A 20,895-nucleotide genomic window follows, 5' to 3' on the forward strand; every position below is an offset into this window, starting at 1 on the left:
ACCAATAAAAATGAATGCCATTATACTAAAGGTAGCAGGAATAATGATCAAAGTGCTACTATTTGACAAAATTTTTATCCAAATGTCACGCGAACAATACTTTTTACCAGACTGTCACGTGACGTAATTCGCTACGACTAGTAGCGAATTACGTTTCCCTATGATTTTGTGACACGTGGCCGTATTGTGTACCAAATTTGCTATTACTAGTAGTGAACTTTGTCTAGTCATCTTTTTCTGCGAAAATATGCCACGTGTCACAAAATTATTAACGAACGTAATTCGCTACCAGTCGTAGCGAATTACGTTGTGTGGCAGTTTAATAAAAAGTAATGTTCGCATGGCATTTGGATAAAAAATTTGCCAAACTATGGCACTTTTATCAATGTTCCAAAGGTAACATAAGTAGATAAATAATGATTTAAGCGTTGGAGTACTTTGCACGTTCTCCATTTGTCTCATTATATTCTCCTTTCAATCACTACTAGGATCATGACTTAACTGTGTGATCAAATCCAATTTTTCTTGGACTAATCAACATGTAAATTGAATGGTCCCTAATTACGTGGATAAGTCCAACTTTGCCATCTCGAGACAAAACCCCCATTACGTAATAAAGTGGACCTCTAGAGAAATCAATAGATAGTACAGTTGTATTATAATGTTCCCTAATTATTTGATATTGACTAATTCTTTGAGTGAAAGTGTTGCGTAACAATGATTTTATTAATGTAATCTCACCTAACAACTTGATTTTTTGAGTTGAATTAGTTCTTTACGCAACACTTTCACTCAAAGAATTAGTAACTATGCTAAGAAACTCAATAAAACTTAATTAATTATTAAATAAATGGAGGTAGTGAAGATCAAACTCGTAATCGAAACTCTAATACTATTAATTAATTAGCTTTTGGGTGATAGCTTTTTTAATGGTTTATACTAATCTCTAACACGCTCTCTCACATGAGAGTCCACTGGACTTGAAGGGTAATTAATGCACATACTCACCTACCTGTGTTACGAAACTCCACAAGAGTCAATACTGAATTAATAAGACTGAATTAATTATTAATTAAATAGATCTGATATCATGTAAAGAACTAATTCAATTCAAAAATTTAAGTTATTAGGTGAGGTTTCATTAATAGTTTTATAGTTGTCTAACAATTACATATTTGACAATTAAGTTACTAGCTATAATCTAAGAATGTGAAGTGATGCAATAAAAGTGGATAAATAACTCGTTATTCTTACAGGAAATTCGACATAATGATTGGATGCAGATATAGCAGTACTTACTGTTCTAGAGGCTAAATTTTACTATCATGCATAGTTAGGGAATATCAACTTTTGTTTACTTTTTTTCATCGGGAAATGTGATGTTGAAAGCGCATAGATTAGTGGCTAAACAGAAAGTTGAGATTTTATCAAAAGAGTAACCCTCTGGTTCTCAATTATAATTATCAAATAACAAAATTCAACTCCTAAAATAAGGGTCATAAGCACCTTTATATAGACTAATTACAAATTGATTCAAAATTCTAAATCTAAAATTCTAAAAATAATAAATTTTCCTAAAACAAATATAACAGTAATTAACATCTAAAAATAAATAAAAAATTACAATTAAATAATTTAAAATACATCCCAAATCTTTAATCTCAAATCACGCCATATATGTTGCTTTCCTTTTCTTCCCAAACAAATCACAATCACATCTGCTGCTTTATTGGGACTTGGATTCGATTGTAGTTTGTTATATTTCAAATCACTACCTCTTTCAACAATTGGGCCATACTTATTGGGCAACAACTCTAGTTGACTATGAGTTCCTTGAATCAATAGTTGAGCCATGTACAATGGGCCAACTATATGTGCATCATTCTCCCCTACTAGGAAAAGATTTGTCATCGAATCTTGTTTATCTCCACTGATCTCAATTTTTTTAGACAAAAATTCAAATGATAAATTTTTCTCTATTAGATCTTGATAATCTGATTCACTGTCAGATTTATTATAGATTGGATTATCATCATAAGTTGGATAATCATCATAAATGAGATAATTATCAACAATCGGATAATCATCATAAATTGGATTATCATCATAGATCCGATAATCATCATAAATTGAATTATGATCATAGACTTCAAAGTCAGGATTCCTGATTTGCATCTCGATATCTTGAAAAGTAGATTGATTTCCAGGTTGTACTTCCCAATTCTATCCCTGATTAGAATCCATAAGGGATTGACATCCTCTTCTTCATCATCAGATGCGTCATCTAATTCCATTCTTTCTTCGGATTGAATGCCCAACTTTGTTCATGCAAGTCGCCGCTCCAAATATTGAATTTCCATGCTCTGCACCTCCACAAGAGTTTGCTTCAAAATTTGAATTTTCATGCATATCCGCACGAGTAGTCGCTCAAAATCTTGAATTCTCTTTCTCTGTGCCCGCACATATAGTCGCTTCAAAACTTGGATTTTCTTGTCCAACGCTTGCTTAAGTTGTTGCTTCAAATCCTAGATCCGCTTTCCGAGCTCTTCATTTTCTATAACTCGCAGGTCAAGCTGACGCAATTGTCTATATTCTTCAGGAACAAATCCATGTTCCCTACTCTCGTGGCTCCACCGTCGTCGACCTCCAGGATTCTGTGAAGCCATTGGTTGAAGGCAACCTAGTGCTTTGATACCAAATGATGTCGAAAGCGCATGTAAAAGTGGCTGAACAGATTTCACAAAAGAGTAACCCTCCGGTTCTCAATTATAATTATCAAATAACAAAATTCAACTCCTAGAATAAGGGTCATAAGCACCCTTTTATAGACTAATTACAAATTGATTCAAAATTCTAAATCTAAAATTCTAAAAATAATAAAACTTCCTAAAATAAATATAACAGTAATTAACATCTAAAAATAAATAAAAAATTACAAATAAATAATTCAAAATACATCTCAAATCTTTAATCTCAAATCACATCAAATATGTTGCTTTTTTTTTCTTCTCAAATAAATCTCAATCACATCTGCTGCTTTATTACGACTTGGATTCGATTGTAGTTTGTCATATTTCAAATCACAACCTCTTCCAACAATTGGGCCATACTTATTGGGCCACAACTCTAGTTGACTACGAATTTTTTAAATCAATGATTGTGCCATATACAATGGGCCAACTATAAGTGCATCAAAATGCCTAAAACGTCAAAACTTGAAAAGCATTCAGCTTTCAACAGACAACAGATGAATTATGGAGCAAAATCGGAAGATTAAGTAACTAGTTAACACACTTTTTTTTTGTCTGCCAAACATTGAACTCAACATAATGGAACCTTCATATTTAGGAAACCAATCCTAAGAAGAGAACACTTCATATCTTAGTTTTGATGTCAGTTTTCCTGTGAGTTTATATTTCTCATCTTTCTTTCCTTAAAAAGATTTCTGTTATCAAAAAAAAAAAAAAAGATTTCCTCATATCTTTTAGATACCACACTAATGTTTTCGTCTTGAAGTTAACTTTTAATTTTTTGTTCCTTTTTATTTTAGGGGCGTTTGGAATAGAGAATTTTTTTTTATAAAATTTTATTCCCGGGAATCATGATTCCCGATAATATATTGAGAAAATGATTTTTCAGAAAAATGTTACCAAAAGCTGGCCAAAACATTAGCATGAATGTTGGCTTGGTTGATTGTTAAACATTGCTAGGATGTGACATGATTTTACAAAAAACTATCATTGACCATCATTTTATTAACAACTTTTTCAATTTAAAATTAAAATAAATTTTTTACATAATCATCCAGAAGACAAAATTAACCATAACCCCTGCATTGTGTTGGGCGACTCAATTGCCCTTGGAAGAGCTCCTCGATTGATTAAGGAACTACTCATTAACAGGTTGGAACAGTAAAGCATGGCTCAACATTACCAGCAAATCCCATCTTCGTATACCTTCAACATAAACATCATTTTCCAATTTTAGGGTAAGCCCAATTCGTGGGTGATAGAGATAAAGGAAAAGTGTACCGAAGTCATTGTTGATGACTACATTTGGACGAGAAGTAGAGAGGTCCATGAGAAAGAGCGAAAAGGTGGTGGAGAAGGTTGGAAGTGGATCTGCGACTGGGATCCGAAAGTGAGCATGAGGCAGAGGATCATATGTGAAGCGCAATAAGGAGAAAGAAGAAAATGATAATGAAGAAGAAGGTGTAAGCAAAGGTGATGGTGATGCAGACTTCAATCCTAACAAGGGTATTTTTTTCTCCAAAAAATGGGAAAAAGTTTCCCATAAGAATTCAAGAATATCATCCCCTGTGGTATTTTTTGATAGCATTCCTCTTCACAAATTCAATTTTGAGGAATCTGGAAAAAAAGTTATAATCTTTATACCAAACGTGGATAAATAAAATTTTCAATAGCAATTTTTATAAAATCTAAAAAAAATTGATCTGCTAAACACTTCTTGTATGTGTCAAACAAAGGAAACATAAAATTAAAAAACAATAAACAGACAAAAGAGAGAAAGAGAGTTGAACGTCGAAGTATCGAAGTGTTTCTAGATGAGCTGGCTCACAATTTCACGCATGCATAATCTATTTAGTTAATGGAAAATGTTATATTTACTAATTTGTTTTTACTATTTATTACTATCAAATTTTAACTATTGATTTCCGTCAATCTAACGTTTATAATTTATTAGAAATTAATAATTAATTAATAAGTGTGATCCAATAAATAATATAATATAGGCCGACCTGTAGGTTTATAGGTCCGACATGTATAAAAAAGCCAATAGCTTATTTTCTAAATAGATTTTTTTAAAAGCCTATGCCTGTTCTATTTTACTATTTGTAATAGATCCAATTTGACTTAATATAAACTAAACTGTAAGTCCTTATAAGCCGACTTAACCCATTTACACCCCTAAATATAGGCATGTGCCTTTACCTACGAGGCTACCACTACCATTACTTTGAATATAATATTGCAGGTATTGTTCTCTTCCGCTTCTTTCGATGGAGAAGGGAGAGACGTGGGAGGGAGATTGACACAATTTTTTGTTCCTGCATTTTATTCCAGTGTGCAATATATCTTGAAATATTGAACGTTTATATTTGATGTACATTATCACGGATAAATAAAACATTTGAGAATCTATACATCAAAACAATCATTTCAAAATCAAAGGGCTTCACATTTTTTTGGTTATATCATACGTACTTTGAACATATTTTTAGTTCTCATATGATTTCAAATTATTTAACATACTAGAGGGAAAATGACAAAGTGCCAGTGTCCCTTAATCTGACCTAAATTTTATTTAACAACATGCCTACACGCTTGAAAATATTAAAAGAACAATAAATGTTTTATTTTTATAAAACATTTCAACCTGTTTATCTTCATGAACAATGCATGGTTATAAGTTTGTTAATTATCTGAATATGCTTGCATTAATTTAGTGCTGTACTTTTATTCAAAGCAATGGACTGCTTTCGAAAAAGTTAGCTGGCCTCAGTTCAAATCCACCATGAACTGCTGGCATTGCAGGAAAATCTTCTTGATAAGGAATGTGATGGATCCCAATTGTGTGCCATAGCACTATGTCTGTATTCTCAATCTCTCTGTTCCTGCGTGAACCATTATCCACTAAATCAAGTTAAAATTCAGTAATGTAGTTTCTTCAATTGATTGGTTTTATTTTTCATTTCTAAAAAAAGAAAAAAAAAAAGCGTATATTGAAACTTTCATTAATAAAATATGGTATATAGACAGTCTAGTATTTTCAATATATAGACAATCTTTCATTAATAATTTATTTTATCTTTTAACTGCATCTTCATGGATACTATCCGTGGTTCTTTTTTACTTAAGATTGAAAAAAAAAATGTAGTAGTAGTAAAAAGTTTGATTATAATTAAATGAAAAAAATTATTTTTAATTAAATAATAATGTATTTTAAAAATAACAAAAATGTGATTAAACGATAGATTGTTTTTTATAAGTAGTATATATTAAACATGCACTAAAAATATCAAATTGAATTTTGTCATACAAACTTGAATGTATAAAAATCATTTAATGTACCATAAAAAATCATTTAAAACAAAGATAAAGTTACTTGTTGTCCTTTTACCTCCGGCTCCAAATGGCTAAGCCATCATCTCCACGGCTCCTATCAGCATAGAACCCTCCAGCCCATCTCTCTGACTTGTTATAGGGAGTGACCCACAACTGATACTTTGTGTAAGATGTTCTTCTTTGTGGGTAATCATCATCGGACAAAAGAGAAGTAACCGGCTGTGCACTGATCAGCCGGTAACCCACTTGGTTCCCTAGCTTTGTCCTTTTATTTGGGTTGACTATTAACAGGTCAGCTGGCTCCAAGCCGAGCCGAATTCTACCCTCGGCTTCCCTCTTTGCTGCTTCTCTAACAACAGTCCAGTAACTCTTCCTTGGTGTTCCAAAGCCAGTTGGAGTTGCCCTTTGTATCTTGGCATTGATGAAAGAGTTGCCATTATCATCAATGTCAAGGTCAAGATAGTAGGTTATGTAGTGATCATGATAATTGGCTATGGTGTTTTCTGCCACCAAGGTTCCAAAAACATTTTCTTTTATTTGACTGTTATGTGTATATGGGACTGCTTTCATCTCCATTATGCCTGTCAGATCCACCTATCCATTACACAATAAACTATTCTAGGATAAGTTCAATTTTGTATGACTTGAACTAAATGTATTTTTTTATTTTAATTTATCATTTTGTTATTGTAAAGGATAGTCATATTCCTGTGACTGAATAATAACAATATTATAACAGAATGAATAGTAAGATAAGAAACGAAGTATTATAACTGCTGTTTAATGAGAACACCTATGATTTTAGTTATAAACTTATAATATTCTCCACGAGGTATGGAAGTTTGATAATGCTAATTTTCCAAATTCTAACGTATCTGTTTTAAGGGGGAGATGGTTTAAGAAAAGAGATTTTACTACTGTTTCATCCATAAAGACACTAAAAATTCAGCACTTTTTCCTTCCCCACTTCAATTAATTAAAGGGTTTTTCACTTCTGCAGCGATAGTTTACGGCAAGTATATTTATATCAAGATCCATATGCGGATCCTGACATTTAAAAAAAAAAGTCAGAATTCATATTTCTATGTGTTGTTGTAAAATTTCTCACATTTGCAGTGACATAAGAAGTATATTTACCAAAATTAAATGAGGTCCTCTAAGATAAAATGGCCAAATCATGAATCTACTCAGAAAAAGACAAAGACAGTAGAAGAATCTTACCCCAACTTTTATGCTGCCACTTCGTTGGAATTCCCAATCAAGAACATAATCATAGTTACCCACAGTGGCAATCATTCTGACCACCAATGTAATTTCAGGCTCTCCATTTCTTATCTGCAGAAAAATACATCAAAGTGTGTTCACAGAAAAACAGCAGAAATTCCAAACAACTTCAACCAAAAATGAAAACAAAAACAGTTATAATAACCTTACCAATTTTTTGGGATTGTTGATTTCCATATGCCTCCAAGCCACATTGCCAGAATTCCTCTCAAAAATGCAAATAGCCCTGGGTACCTGTTGCACCTCTCCATTAGGCCCAGACATATAACCATCCATATACACTGCATTGCCTGGGCAATCAACCCTCGGTTGCAAGCTATCAGCTGCACGTCCAAAACCAAATTCACCAGCATCCATAAAAGTCCTGAAATACCATTCCTTTGTAGGATCCATGTAAGGAACAAATGTCTCAGACACATGACCCCTATATAACACTCTTCTATACTTTTGTTTTCTAGCATCAAATATAGAAGCAGTTGATATGATCATTCCAGCCCGAGCATTGAACCCAACATGGAAAACCCAGTTAGCCCATTTGACCTCATGGCCTTTGATGGTGAACCCAATTTCTGATATATTACATGAAGCAGATATTTTTTGCCTGCTACTGCTTGAAGATTGAAAATCTGTACCTTCAGCTTTAGGCAAAGGGGCAATGTACCTGTCATTGTACATGGTAATCTGCATTGAATCAACATCAACTAGCACTGTGATTCCCTCAATAGGCCTTGCCCACACATTAACAGATTCTCCCCTGTAAAAGCATGCCACTTTGAGGGCTCTCCTTGTGATTTGTTCTCCATACCAACCAATTGTAAATGGTACACAAGAAACTTCAGACAAATTCAAGCCCCTTTTGGTTATTGACTCCTTGAATTTGGGATATTTAAGAGGCAATTTGCTGGCTTGAAGAAGCTCATTGAATGTCAAAGGAGGGTATCCATGACCTTTGTAGATTTTATCCGATACAATGGACCCTCTGGTTAAGTCCACTACAAGCTCATGAGTCTCACCCTTGGCTCGAACGACTACCTTGGCTTGACGAAGAATAATAGGCTTGTCTTTTGTACTTGAAGTTAGCCACTTTAGGACATCCTTTTTGTCTGGTTCTTCGACATCCACAAAATGATAGGTCATATTAGGAATAGCACCAAGGTAAGACTCTTGAAGTACGTGCCTTGTTTTGTTGATTTCAGCAGGTGAGAGAGGGTCTAAAGGGTGAGACAAACAACTAATGAAGCTGCATCTCAGAAAAAAGGCTAAAACTAGACAATGAAGAATCATGGGTGCTACTTTATCACACCTTGATATGATCATGTTTTCCACAGCTCTATTGATTATTGTGATATTAAATGACACGATCTTCATGTTGTATTTATAGTACCAAAACTTTGTATCACATAAAAAAGTTGAATTTTGGAGTGTTCCCGGGGGATCCCATAACTTCAATGACCAAGATAAACAATTTACATCCTATTTGTTTCGTATTTCAAAAAAAGCAACTTTTATCTCTTCCTTATTTTAATAGTGTTTTTTACAAAAGTTTAAATTTTTTATATTTTTATAAAATATTTAGTTTTTTAAGAAAAAAAATTTTCTTTTGAAATCTGTTTTTTTTAGAAGTTAAAATTTTTAGCTTTAAAAAAAAATAGATTTTTAGCTTTTTTTGTGACTTGTGCTTTTTTTAAAAGCAGACATCCAAATGAATTTAAAGTAAGAAGTATTTTTTTTCTTGAAAAAATAAGCTTTTGAAAAGAAAAGAAAAATCATCCAAACGGACCCTCAGTAAACTTCCTTGAAGAAGTCATCATGCTTAGCTAAGATAATTGAGGTGGAGGAGTTTTAAGTAGAGGTTATTGATTTAATTTTCTTTCTTAAAGAAAAAATACTTCATTCTATGGTAGGGAACAGCGCAGACTTGAAGAAGTCATCATGCTTAGCTAAGAGAAAATATGGAGGAAGCTTCATTTTATGCTTCGTTGCTTTAAGAATGACTTAATAAAATGGTACGTTATCTGATTATTTTAATCCCCGTATGATTCTTAGAATTTTTATTTGAATTGATATCATACAGGGCAGAGCGGCTTTATTTATTAAAAAAAAAATATTTAAAATGGTCTTTCAAAAATATAGGAGACATCAAGTTGGTCTTCCTAAAATTTTAAGCATCAGTTTCTTTTTTCAAAACTAAGCATCAGTGTTGGAACTAAATAAATGTTTAAAGATATCTTGAGGGACTAAATTGATATTTTCTTCTTCTTCTTCAAAATATTGAGACTAAATTGATATGCAAATGTTCTGTATAATTTTGGATGACTAATCGTATTTAATTTAATGATAGAAATCTTACCCAAATTATGGACATCAAATAAAAAATTTGAAATGAAATTCCAGCAAAAACCTTATCTAATACATTATTCTCAAACCAAATTCGTTCTTAGAACATTGACATATGGTTACAGGGGAAAAAGATATCACATCGTGACATAATGTTGTTGCTCAAAGTCAACATTTGAGTTCGAGCCAAGCCGGTTAGAAAAGCTTAATTTGACTGACTTTCAAATTGCCAAAGATTACTAGATTCAATTTAAGAGTAGAGGATGCTCTAAAACCATTTCATTCTCATTTCTCAACAAGACAAGAAGTGAGAAGTGAGAAAGGACTTGAAGAATTGATCATACTAAGGACTCTGATCCCCTGCGATCTCCATTTAGTGAATGATTAAGAATATGGATAAATATATACCATGATAATGGATATAGATAATGAATTTTTAATATGATAAACATGTTTTTTTTTCCTTTAATATAATTTGAAATTGCTAAACTCAATATTATTTAGTGATGAATTGGTTATGAAGCTGCTACTTATACTTTATTTAATAAATATTATAAATAATACATGAATATAATATTTTATAATGGTGGACCATAGTAATTCCCAAGAAATAAGTTACAAGGCATTAATAAATCAGTTGATATATATTTCAATGCTTTTCTAAGAATTTGAGTAAATTCCTTTTTATCATGGAGTTCATGGTAAAATTGTCAGACAAGTTTTTCATTTGTGTTTCTTCAAAGCAAACCACACTAAATGAAATTATTGTATAATTTAGACCATTTTCAAAGTCAAAGATAATCTAGAGAAGTTTGTACGTTTGATATCGATTTTATACAGACACACACCGGATTGATCTTAAAGCAAATGAAAGAGGAAAATGACCAGATGAAAAAAAAGAAAAAAGAGAACAAATGAACAGAAACGGTTTTTTTTTTTTTTTTGACATGGATAAAATATTTGCATATCTGTATGTAAGAAGACGAAAAGCTAGTGTAACATGTCGACCAACTCAACCCAACCCAAATTCACTTGGTATCTTTTTGTTGGATTGGGCCTGATAAAAAAAGTTTAAAATTTGAATCAGATCTGTTTATTTATTCATTAATAATAAAATACTAATATTAATATTAATATAAAAAATGTAGAAAACAAAATTTATTTATATAAGTAAAGTATTAGATGACTAAAATTTTCTCACATAATTTTACTAAAATGAATTAGCATTGTTCGTCTCACTAAAATGATTGAACAAGTTTATATAAATACTGGCATTTTGGAAGGAAAAAAACATTTTGAAGGCATATGCGGCATTTAAATGAAGTCAAGCAAACTGTTAGAATATTAATATGATGATAAACTAAACTTTTAGGGATTTAATTTAATAATTAAAAAATTTGAAGGACTAATATGGTGATACTCTAATATTTAAAGGATTAAATAGTTTACTCCAAGATGAATTATGTGTTGGGTCCGTGACCCTACTTTTTTTTTTTTATATATTTTTACCCAATTTTTTAACCTAATGAAAGAAAGAAACAAGTGCAAACCTGCAAGAGTGCAAGGTGTGTGAAAAGTGAAAGGGCCATCAAGAAAGTGAGAAGTGTAGGGGGAGCGTCACGCGCACAAGATTGAGAGTGTAACTTACACTAGTGTAAAATGATCCTTACCCTATATTTTTATATATATATATGAGTTCATTTTTTCTGCAGTTAGATAAGTTATTTGCAGTAAGTCTAATACGATGTCATTTTGGGCAGAAATCATGATATTTTTATAATTTTAATTTATTTTAGGATTATTATAGTCTTTATAATTATAATTATTTAATTTTTCAAACCCAAAATGACGTCATTTTAGAAGTAAATACAGATAACTTATATGCAGTAACTACACAAATATTATTCTGTATATATATATGGGTTAAGATCATTTTACACCAGTGTAAGTTACACTCTCAATCTTATACGTTGATTCCATTTATATCTAACGACTCAAATTTTTTAGTAATGTGAGCCATTGGATACAAGTGGATCAATGGTCAAGATTGAGTGTAAGACTTCTAACTCTTACACCGGTGTAAGAATATCTCGCCCTTGTATTTACATTTTTGCGGCTGTTATATGTATAATAGTCAAATCCTTATCATATATATCCGTGAAATCATTAAATGTAGGGAATCATAACTAGAGGTGGCAAAGCGGGCTGCCCGTCCCACCCCAGCCCGCCCCGCCCAGCCCCGCCTTCGAAGATGGGCTAGATATCTCAGCCCGCCCCGTCCCGTTTGGGCGGGCTTCCCGCCAAGCCTGTGACATTTTACACTAAAAATTAAAAAAAAAAAAAAAATCAGCCCGGGCGAGCTGGCAGGCAGCGGGCTTGAGAAACTCAGCCCGCCCCGCCCCGTTTGGCGGGCGGGGCGGGGCGGGTCGGCCCGGCAGGCTCGGCCCATTTTTCCAGCTCTAATCATAACCATACAGATAAAAGTATTTAATATGAGAAATCATAACCATACTCATATTACGATTATCATTTATTGAGAATTAATAATTAATCAATGAGTTTGATTGACAAAAATTATAACCGTTGATTGACGGAAATCAATAGTTAGGATTTAGTGTCAAATTTTAAAATTTGATATCGGTATCAAAAGATTATGCCCAATATATATATATATGTGTGTGTGGTCTAACAATTATATTTTATCGGAACAGTTGACTTCTTTCCTTGTTCTTATTTTTAGATTTTCATTTTTTAGGGGATGATATTTTGATTCCCCTATTGTTATACAGAAAGAATATTTGTTATTATGTACCCATTATTATTATTGATAGTGAAAATTTAGAGGACTTCGATAAAAGTATGTGATTTTTCTTCTCACATTGAATTTTTTATGTAAAAAATCTTGGTACCATTTATTTTTCGTTGCTGTTCTTCTTTAATTTTTGAGTTATTTACTTCGATTGGCACTTGCTTTATTTGTTTGACCCCCAACATTATGTACAAAATTAATGACCATTTAAGTTTCTTGTAATATTTTTTTACTGGCATGGTAAACGTGAAATGGCATGATTATTTTTCAGTAGTTTTTATTCAAAGATTTAACACACCCTGTCCCTTTTGGAGCTCGAATTAATTTCTTAATGCATTCAATTCTTGGTGATGTTTGGATCGATCAAAAACTGATAAATCGATCACGTAATAGAGTTGGTTTTTATGTTGACCGGCCATATTATAGAATTAGTGTTACCCGGTGTGATCAATCTAGTTAGTTTTCGTACAAATTGATGACCCGATTGGTTTAACCGGTGACCCGACTCGATTCATAAAAAAAAAAAAATAGTTTTTTTTTAAAATTGATGTTTTCTTTTTTTTACTTTCGCACACAAATAGTTTACTTTTTTTAAAATATTTGAGTGATCTGTAACTTATTAACTTACATAGATTATGTATCTACAACACCAATATTATCTTAGTTATGTAATATGCAGGAAATTTTAATTTTATTAATAGTGGTAATTTATTTTTTTTATATTAAAATATTTGAAATTAGTATTTATATATATATATATATATATATATATATATATATTTAAGTATATTTATAGCTTTTTAATATAAATCATAGATTTACTTATATTTTTACCGAGTCATATCAATAACTCGTTGGTTGAAAGAGTGATCCAATATCTCAATCGAGCCAATAACCGAACCAGGTTTAATATGATTGTGTAAAAGTGCTTGTAGATTGATTTATGAAATGGCCTCATGACTTACAATGCGTTGAACTTGACGTGCTCCATCCCCAAAATATGGTGAGGTCAATAACAGCAAACTATTATTCTGATCACGAACATTAAAAGAAGAGTTCTCAAATCCCTCATTGAATGATACAAGTCAAGCAAGATGTCGCCGAAGCCTGAACCCCAACCCAAAATCGAGGGGTATGCTTTCAAGTCAAGTGGCTCCGTCCAATATGTATGGGTTAACAATGTTGAATAGAACCAGGCAACCAGCTGAGGTCAGATTTTGAAGAACCATCGCTATTTTTTTTTATCTGTCCTTATTACTTTGGAGGGTTCCACAAGCCCACGAAAGGACACTTGGAAACCCATAACCAAACAAAGAACGTAATACAAATACTGGCAGTGGCAGCATGAGAGCACAGCCAGACTTTTTGTCGACATTGATGCAGAATCTCGGGCTAAACTACAAAACCTCAGATTTGGGAGATGTGAAAGCTGAAATACTTGCTGGGTAAAAAAACCCCAATTTTGCTAACATCATCTCGCTTCGACTAACAGAAACCTTGATTCCTAAACGACACATGCTATTGTACAGGGGACCCCAATCTCCAATATACGACAGCTCGTATCTATTCATTTTCCTTCCATTTCTCACTTCTCACTTCCCATTTCCCAAAACATACACACACACACACACGCGCGCGAAGAAGCTCCACGAGTATTCAAACTTAGCTAGCTCACAGCTCACCCCAGTTTTGACTTCTCACTGAGACAACCGAACCCGACACATATTCCTACCAACTATCTCATCGTAGAAAGAACCCAACTCAAAACATAAACTATTATACAACAGCACAACCAGACAATATCAAAGTTTTCAAACTCGTTCCGGGTTATTTCCTTATTATAAACAAAGTCCAAACCAAGTTTATGCAAAAAGATTCCATTCAACAAATCCTCAAAATAAACATTGATTGATAAGTAAGGCAAAAAATAAAATAAAATTGAAAATAAGATAAGTTACAAAGATCAACGATGTCGTTTCATTTTCAATGCTCTTGCAATCTTGGTCTACCTTATGTTCGATTTTCCAATGTGCAGGTGCAAGGTTCGCCGGTTTGACCACGCTCCCTTCTTCCCATGCCATTGCCCCCTCGCACGCCGTTTCACACCCCGCCCTGTACGTCGTCGTTTTTTAATAATTTATTTATCTCTCAAAACTCTAACCACGTCCCCGCGTAGAGTGAGTGTTGACATTAACATAGAATTGAACCAACCGCACGAGGGAACTTGAAAATTGAAATCGAGGATAAAAAAACGATTGAACGAATTAATGTCTACTTAATACATTCGAAATATAATATGTACCGAGAAAGAAATTAAGAAAACAAGAAAAGAAGAAAGAAAAAAAAATGGCACTGGTAGGGTAAATTGGGACGTTACGTTGATTGCGGTGTGGTATTTTAGAATTAGAAACGCTGAGAAAGCGAAACGTGACGTCTTCTCATGTGTGGGGAAACAATGGAGATGAGTCCACCCAGTGGGGGCCTCATCTTTGACCGGTAAACCATCTCGTCGTACGGTCTTCTGTAGAATTTCACATACGGCAAGAACGATTCCCTGCACCTCTCCCCCTTGCTGCTCGCCTGGCTCTCCCGCCGGAAGAATGTCGCCGGCGACTGTAGGAATGACGTCCGATGCGGCGCCGTCACTCGCTGCGGCAGCGGTGTGGAGGGAAACAGCCCCTTCCTGGAGGCCGGGGGGCCGCGGGGGGTCCTGGCGACGGGGGAAGCGAATGAGAGGGAGCGCGCGTTGAGTGGGGAGATCAGTGCAGGGGAGGGGCTCGTGGGTCCCACCTTGGATGCTGACGTGTCGGTGAGGCTGAGGTACCAGGGCTTTAGCGAGTCCAAATGATGAGAAACCGTGAACGAGAAGCGGGAAGATGAGCACGACCCGATCTTCTCCGTTGATTTCACGGTGGAGGGATCAAATCGGAGGGACGAGGCTCGAGGGTACGCAGCGAAGTCGTTGAAGTCCAGTGATTCTTCGAAATCCAACGATGACACCACCGTCGTCCACCCTGACAGCTCAACAAACGGCCGAACACCCTGCACCGTAATCAAAAACACATAATAATTATATTTTAATTTAACTTAATTACAATTAATTCTTTAGGGGATTGACTTGAATTGAACCAGTACAATATGACACTAAACAATATAGTATATGGTTACATTTGAATTTAAGATAATCTACTAAACACTTTTTACCAAATCTTAAACAGTGACGTGAATAATTATTATTTTTTTGCATGTTTACATTTTTAAAATAGATGGACTTGGTTTGTGGATATGATGAGAGCATGGTGGTGGGTGGGGCCACATAAAAAAGAAAAAAGCAGAGCAAGTGGTCCCTTCACGGTGATGATGGTCAAAGAAAGTGGAAGATGGAGCATGATATGATGATGCTAAAAAGGATACCCAAAGAGGGGGACAGAGGGAGACCACACTTAAATGTGATCTAACAGTATTGGAGTTCAATAACAGACACTGGCTAAACAGTACATAGTAGACTACCAAAATTAGGTACGAAAGGAATTTGAATTGTGTATACCTTCCACAAGTAAGCGAAAAGCGAGGGAGGGTCTATCACAAACGCTTTGCATAGCCGGCCTGGGTAGTACTCCGCCACAATTTTCAGTGCTGCTAGTAACAAGTTCATAAAAGCAGATGCTGACCTGTAATAGCCTGCAACCAATTAAGCAACTCCGTTATTCCTAATCCTTTAATTGTTTTAATTACGGTAATTACAGTCTAAAAGGGTGATGATAATTTATAAAATTCGGCCGAGTTATAAAAGGCAAAGGTTACTGGTAAAAGCTAAAAAGGTGAATCATGAGTTGTTCCTCTGATGCTGCAATAGCATAATTTAAGGAAGCAATAAAGATTGAAATGGACCAATTCTGATACAGAATATTAATAATGACTCCAATTCCCAATAATACCCTTTCTAACATGGCCATTAATTGCAGACTGGAGTCTGTGACACTTGAGGGGCACTCCGGACACTCTCTGTGTGCCCCTCAGGCCTAACAGAGTTCCATATCCCTGCTCTCTCATTTATTGTTCTGATCCATCAATCTTTTCTGTTTCTTTCTGATTTCATTTCTTCCCTTTTTAATTGTTTGCTCTTTTCTCAATAATGTTGTTTGAAACGGCATTATGGAAATTTGGGTGGTGTAGGTGGACTTACTTGCGTCGAAAAGCATGACGAATTGTTCCACGTTTTTTGGCATCGTCGAAATTGCCACCTCCATCGTGAACACCAGCAAACGAGTGAACCTTAAAGATTACAAAAGGAAAAAACAAACAAATGAAAACAAATAAAAATTAGCATGGTTTAGTTCTACTATAGTATCAGAAACGAAATTCCCAAAGGGTAAAAAAAAAAATTATATTTATATCTTCTCGTGTTTCGTAACTTACATTTTCTGGGAATGCAACTTGTGATAGTCTTGTTTCATCCGGAAAATCTGTGACCGCCCCAATTCAAATCACAAACTTTTAACTCAGAAAAAAAAAAAAAAAAAAACGTTGAAACCCAAATTCAGAGAAATAAGAGAAGGGTGATGAAATTACCATAACAGGTCTAGATTCGTCGTCATGACCAGCCACATAGGCAAAACCATCAGCTAGTTCAGCTGAGAAATCATCTGCTATCAAATGATCTGCTTTCAAAAAAATAAAAAATAAAATCTCATCAGTGAAAATTAGTAGTCACATTTCATTATTTCAATAAAAATAACAACATTTTTTTCTTTTGTGGTTTCGGGGCATGGACAGTGAGAGAGAATGGCTTAATGATTACTAGGGAGTGGGGTGCCTTTTACTTTAACGCTTAATTCAAAGGAAGGGAAAAGCAAGATTCTTTGGCGAGAGAAAACAAAAAGAGAAGTCGGCGTGGTTACGGGTTTTCACAACGGGTAAAAAGCTTTTGCAGTAGTAGAAGAAAAAGAATTAACTTAGGGGAAGAATAAGCCATAGGTTGTTAAGTGTTTGTATTAGATAGTGTGTTCAATTTTTACTTATATCAAAAAAGGGGAAGAAGGAGGAGGAGAAGAATGTGGGGAATATACCGGTGACTATACTCTCTCTCCAAGAAAGGCAAGCCCTGAGTTGCTTCGCAGCTTTTTTCACGTTATCCCCCTTAGCTTTCAGAAACCGTTTCACACAAGCATAGTTGCAGAACTTCTCCTATACACACAACAACAACAAGAATAAGAACAAAACGAAAACTTAAGTATATCAGACCCAGAAACCCATTTTATAATAGTAATTATTTTCCTCCCAAACAGTGGCTTTGAACGCTTTCATGAAGAAGTTAACGCGTCAAAGTGAAGCAACACAAAACCTTCTACTCTTTACTCACTATGGCTAAAAAAAAATAAAAAAAATTATCAACCCAAGGTAGAGAGAACATGGCAAGAGAATAATAACCTGCTTCAGAGTGAGAGGGGTTTGTTTTCTGATGAGTTCAAGAACAGCTTCAACTCTCCCTGTTTCCTTGTGATCGCTCAGCTGATCTTTCTTCCCCATTTCGAGAAACACCAACTTAGAAAGTGATGTGTTTGCAATAATTACCAAATCTCCCAACAAGAGAACACAACAGCTGTTATTCCAATCTTTTGTTTCACGCAACCATAAATAAAAAGCTTCTTGTTGAACTCAGAAGACAGAGAGAGAGAGAGAGAGAGAGAGAGAGCATTGAATACAAAGTGATGTAGCAACTTGGAGTCTTTATTTATAGCGAAACGACGGCAGATAACGCCGTTACCAACTCGGGGAAAAAACACACACACAAGAAAGGCTTTTTGAAAACGTCAACACTTGTTAGTCTTGAGACTCCACAGTGTTTTTTGGGTCAATGTCCTAAAATGGGTCCCCACTCAACACCGCAATAATATGCCTCAGACAGGGATTTCTAACGGAAAACGCCGACTTTGTGTTGTTAACTAGTTACCATGTGAGTCTTTTTTTTTTTTCTTTCAAATGAAACCAAAAAAATAAAACTATATTACAGAGAAACTAAAATAGTAAAATTAGCTTAAAATGGTTTTGGATGAGATTTGTACAGAAAGAAACTTTTATAAATAGAAAGTTTCTGTACAATTAAGTGAAAGATGATCATTAAAAGAAATCAAATATAAAACTCCTGAGTTCGCTTAGTTCAATCATAGCAAGCGGCTCAATTTCCCATTGCTTTGTTTGGTCTTTTTAATTCTTATGTTTTAAAATAAAGAAAACAATTACATATTATTTTCTTCTAACCATTTTTACCCTTTTATTTAGTAAAACAAAATAAATTGTAAGAACACATATTTTTCATTGGAAAAAATTGCGTAACAATAAAGAAATAAAAATAATGTGCAAATAACATTATTATTATTTTAAAGTGCATTTGATTTACCAAAAAAAGGGTATTTCATTATTTCAAGTGTATTTTAATACTTCAGATATCATAATAAACAATCGTCTCATATAAAAGTTTAAGCTTTTGACTAAAGATTACTATAATAGTTTTATATTAAAACAATTTAACACATCCCCTTCGTACAAGAGTCTATTGAGTTGAGTTTGAAGGATAAATAATGGACAAATTCATTATTTTGTACTAAAAAATTCTATAATTAAATATTTATTAAACGAATATGAAGGATGAGCAGGAATTTGAATGAGTCACGTCAAAACAGATTTTCATCTAAATATGCTAGACATATATAAAATATTTAAATCCTGGCCTTATTGTTATTTGAAAAATATAAGGTTTGGTTTGGCCTATCAAATTTTTAAAAATAGGGTATTACACTCCATAAATCATAGGTTATTAAAGAAATCATCTTTTATTTATCAAATTATTAAAATAATTTACGTAGGTTCAAACCATATAGTAAATCATTTTTATTTGACATGTGTAATTTGCTCGTTATATATTAAAGTAAGATTGAAAATAAATTATTATTTCAATTCTTTAAGAAAATTGGAAAGAGAGAATTTTTTAGGAAAAAAACAAGGGATAGAATATTGTAACAACCAATTAGTGTTACTACCAATCAATTTCACCGTTAGATCGATTATGTTGATCCAATGGTTATATTTATTTTCATTTTTGTAAGATTTTGATTCCCCATAATTAATGTGAAAGCATTAAATATAGAAAATTATAACCATATAAAGGTGGAAATAAATATAAAGTATTAAATATGGAAAATCGTAATCATACAAAGAGAAAAATAAATATAACTGTTGGACCAACATAATCGATTTAACGGTGAAATTGATTGGTAGTAACACTAATTGGTTGTTACAATATCTTTCCCCAAAAACAATTAAAAAGTTTTTGGTCCGTATTTTAAGTATATTTAAAATTTTACTAATTCAATCAAAAGATAAAACAAATAAGCTAAAAAATTATAAAATTAATTGAATTGTATTGATTTTTTTTTTTGAAAATTTATACACACACGAGGATATACAGACATATAAAATAATGTAACAATTTTTTTTCATAATATCTGTATTTATTTAAAATTTTTATTTTGCTTAAAAATCAAACTTAATTTTTACTCTTACGTTAAATATATATGTGGAAGGTTATATTTATAACCTAAAAGATTTATAAATTCTTATAATCCATTCAATACCGTTTGATTATATGGTTAATTAACGGTACACAATCTTCTCATATAATATTTCACTTTGACAGTTCCACTTCCTTTCACAAGGTTTGTAGGGAGGAAAAAGATGAAAGGAAATGAAACTATAAAAGTGAAATATTATATGAGAAAATTGTTGAACTTTGATCAACCATATAATTGGTCAATAATTAATAGGTTGTAAGTATAACCGTCTCCGGTATATATTATGCAATTGACACTTAATATATATTGATATTTAAAAGTCAAATTTATATTTTAATGTGTTTTATGAAATTGTGTAGATTCATATTTATTATATTTTAATGAATTAATTTAAACTTACATTTAATATATTTTAAGAAAATTATATTTATATATTAAAAAATGGAAAATACTATTGTCAATTATACTGGAAAATAGTAACATGTTCCTGTAGAGACAAAAAATTTAAGAGAGAGAAGAGAAAATGAGGTGAGTGAAAAATTATCCGTGAGACCCAACACATTTTTGTCTGTGTAGGAACATGTTACTATTTTCATTAACATGATAATAATATTTTCCTAAAAAAATTTAGTCATTTATAATTTTATATTATAGTATTTTCATTTATATTTTTATTTAAAAATAAGAGTTTGCTTTTTCTGCAGTTACTGCAGATAAGTTATCTGCAATAAGCCCAGTACGACGTCGTTTTGGGGCAAAAATTATGATGTTTTTGTTATTTTAATTTAATTCAGGATTATAATAGTCT

General features: G+C 33.0%; 2 protein-coding genes across 2 annotated transcripts; both read right to left on the reverse strand.

The window, feature by feature from the left end:
• Positions 1–5,481: 5,481 nt before the first annotated feature.
• LOC133285418 (primary amine oxidase 1) lies at positions 5,482–8,687 on the reverse strand. The gene is made up of 4 exons (XM_061482635.1): positions 7,521–8,687; positions 7,308–7,421; positions 6,142–6,680; positions 5,482–5,635 (listed from the first exon to the last, which is right to left on the reverse strand). Exons 1-4 carry the CDS (start codon positions 8,685–8,687, stop codon positions 5,482–5,484), a joined length of 1,974 nt encoding a protein of 657 aa, XP_061338619.1.
• Positions 8,688–14,825: 6,138 nt separating this feature from the next.
• LOC133285455 (uncharacterized) lies at positions 14,826–18,091 on the reverse strand. The gene is made up of 7 exons (XM_061482687.1): positions 17,947–18,091; positions 17,586–17,703; positions 17,089–17,177; positions 16,936–16,982; positions 16,703–16,791; positions 16,064–16,197; positions 14,826–15,558 (listed from the first exon to the last, which is right to left on the reverse strand). Exons 1-7 carry the CDS (start codon positions 18,043–18,045, stop codon positions 14,920–14,922), a joined length of 1,215 nt encoding a protein of 404 aa, XP_061338671.1. The 5' UTR covers positions 18,046–18,091; the 3' UTR covers positions 14,826–14,919.
• Positions 18,092–20,895: the final 2,804 nt, after the last annotated feature.

The sequence above is a fragment of the Gastrolobium bilobum genome, unplaced genomic scaffold, assembly GCF_033153095.1.
Source record: "Gastrolobium bilobum isolate Gb01-03AN ecotype WA unplaced genomic scaffold, APGP_CSIRO_Gbil_v1 utg7290, whole genome shotgun sequence".
Classification (NCBI taxonomy): domain Eukaryota; kingdom Viridiplantae; phylum Streptophyta; class Magnoliopsida; order Fabales; family Fabaceae; genus Gastrolobium; species Gastrolobium bilobum.

Coding starts and splice junctions, on each gene's coding strand:
- LOC133285418 (XM_061482635.1), bottom strand. CDS start 8,687: ATGATCATATCAAGGTGTGATAAAGTAGCACCCATGATTCTTCATTGT. Junction 6,681..7,307: donor GTGGCAGCATAAAAGTTGGG/GTAAGATTCTTC, acceptor TGTAATGGATAG/GTGGATCTGACAGGCATAAT. Junction 5,636..6,141: donor TTAGCCATTTGGAGCCGGAG/GTAAAAGGACAA, acceptor TGGTTCACGCAG/GAACAGAGAGATTGAGAATA.
- LOC133285455 (XM_061482687.1), bottom strand. CDS start 18,045: ATGGGGAAGAAAGATCAGCTGAGCGATCACAAGGAAACAGGGAGAGTT. Junction 16,792..16,935: donor AAGTTGCATTCCCAGAAAAT/GTAAGTTACGAA, acceptor GTAATCTTTAAG/GTTCACTCGTTTGCTGGTGT. Junction 16,198..16,702: donor CGTCATGCTTTTCGACGCAA/GTAAGTCCACCT, acceptor AATTGGTTGCAG/GCTATTACAGGTCAGCATCT.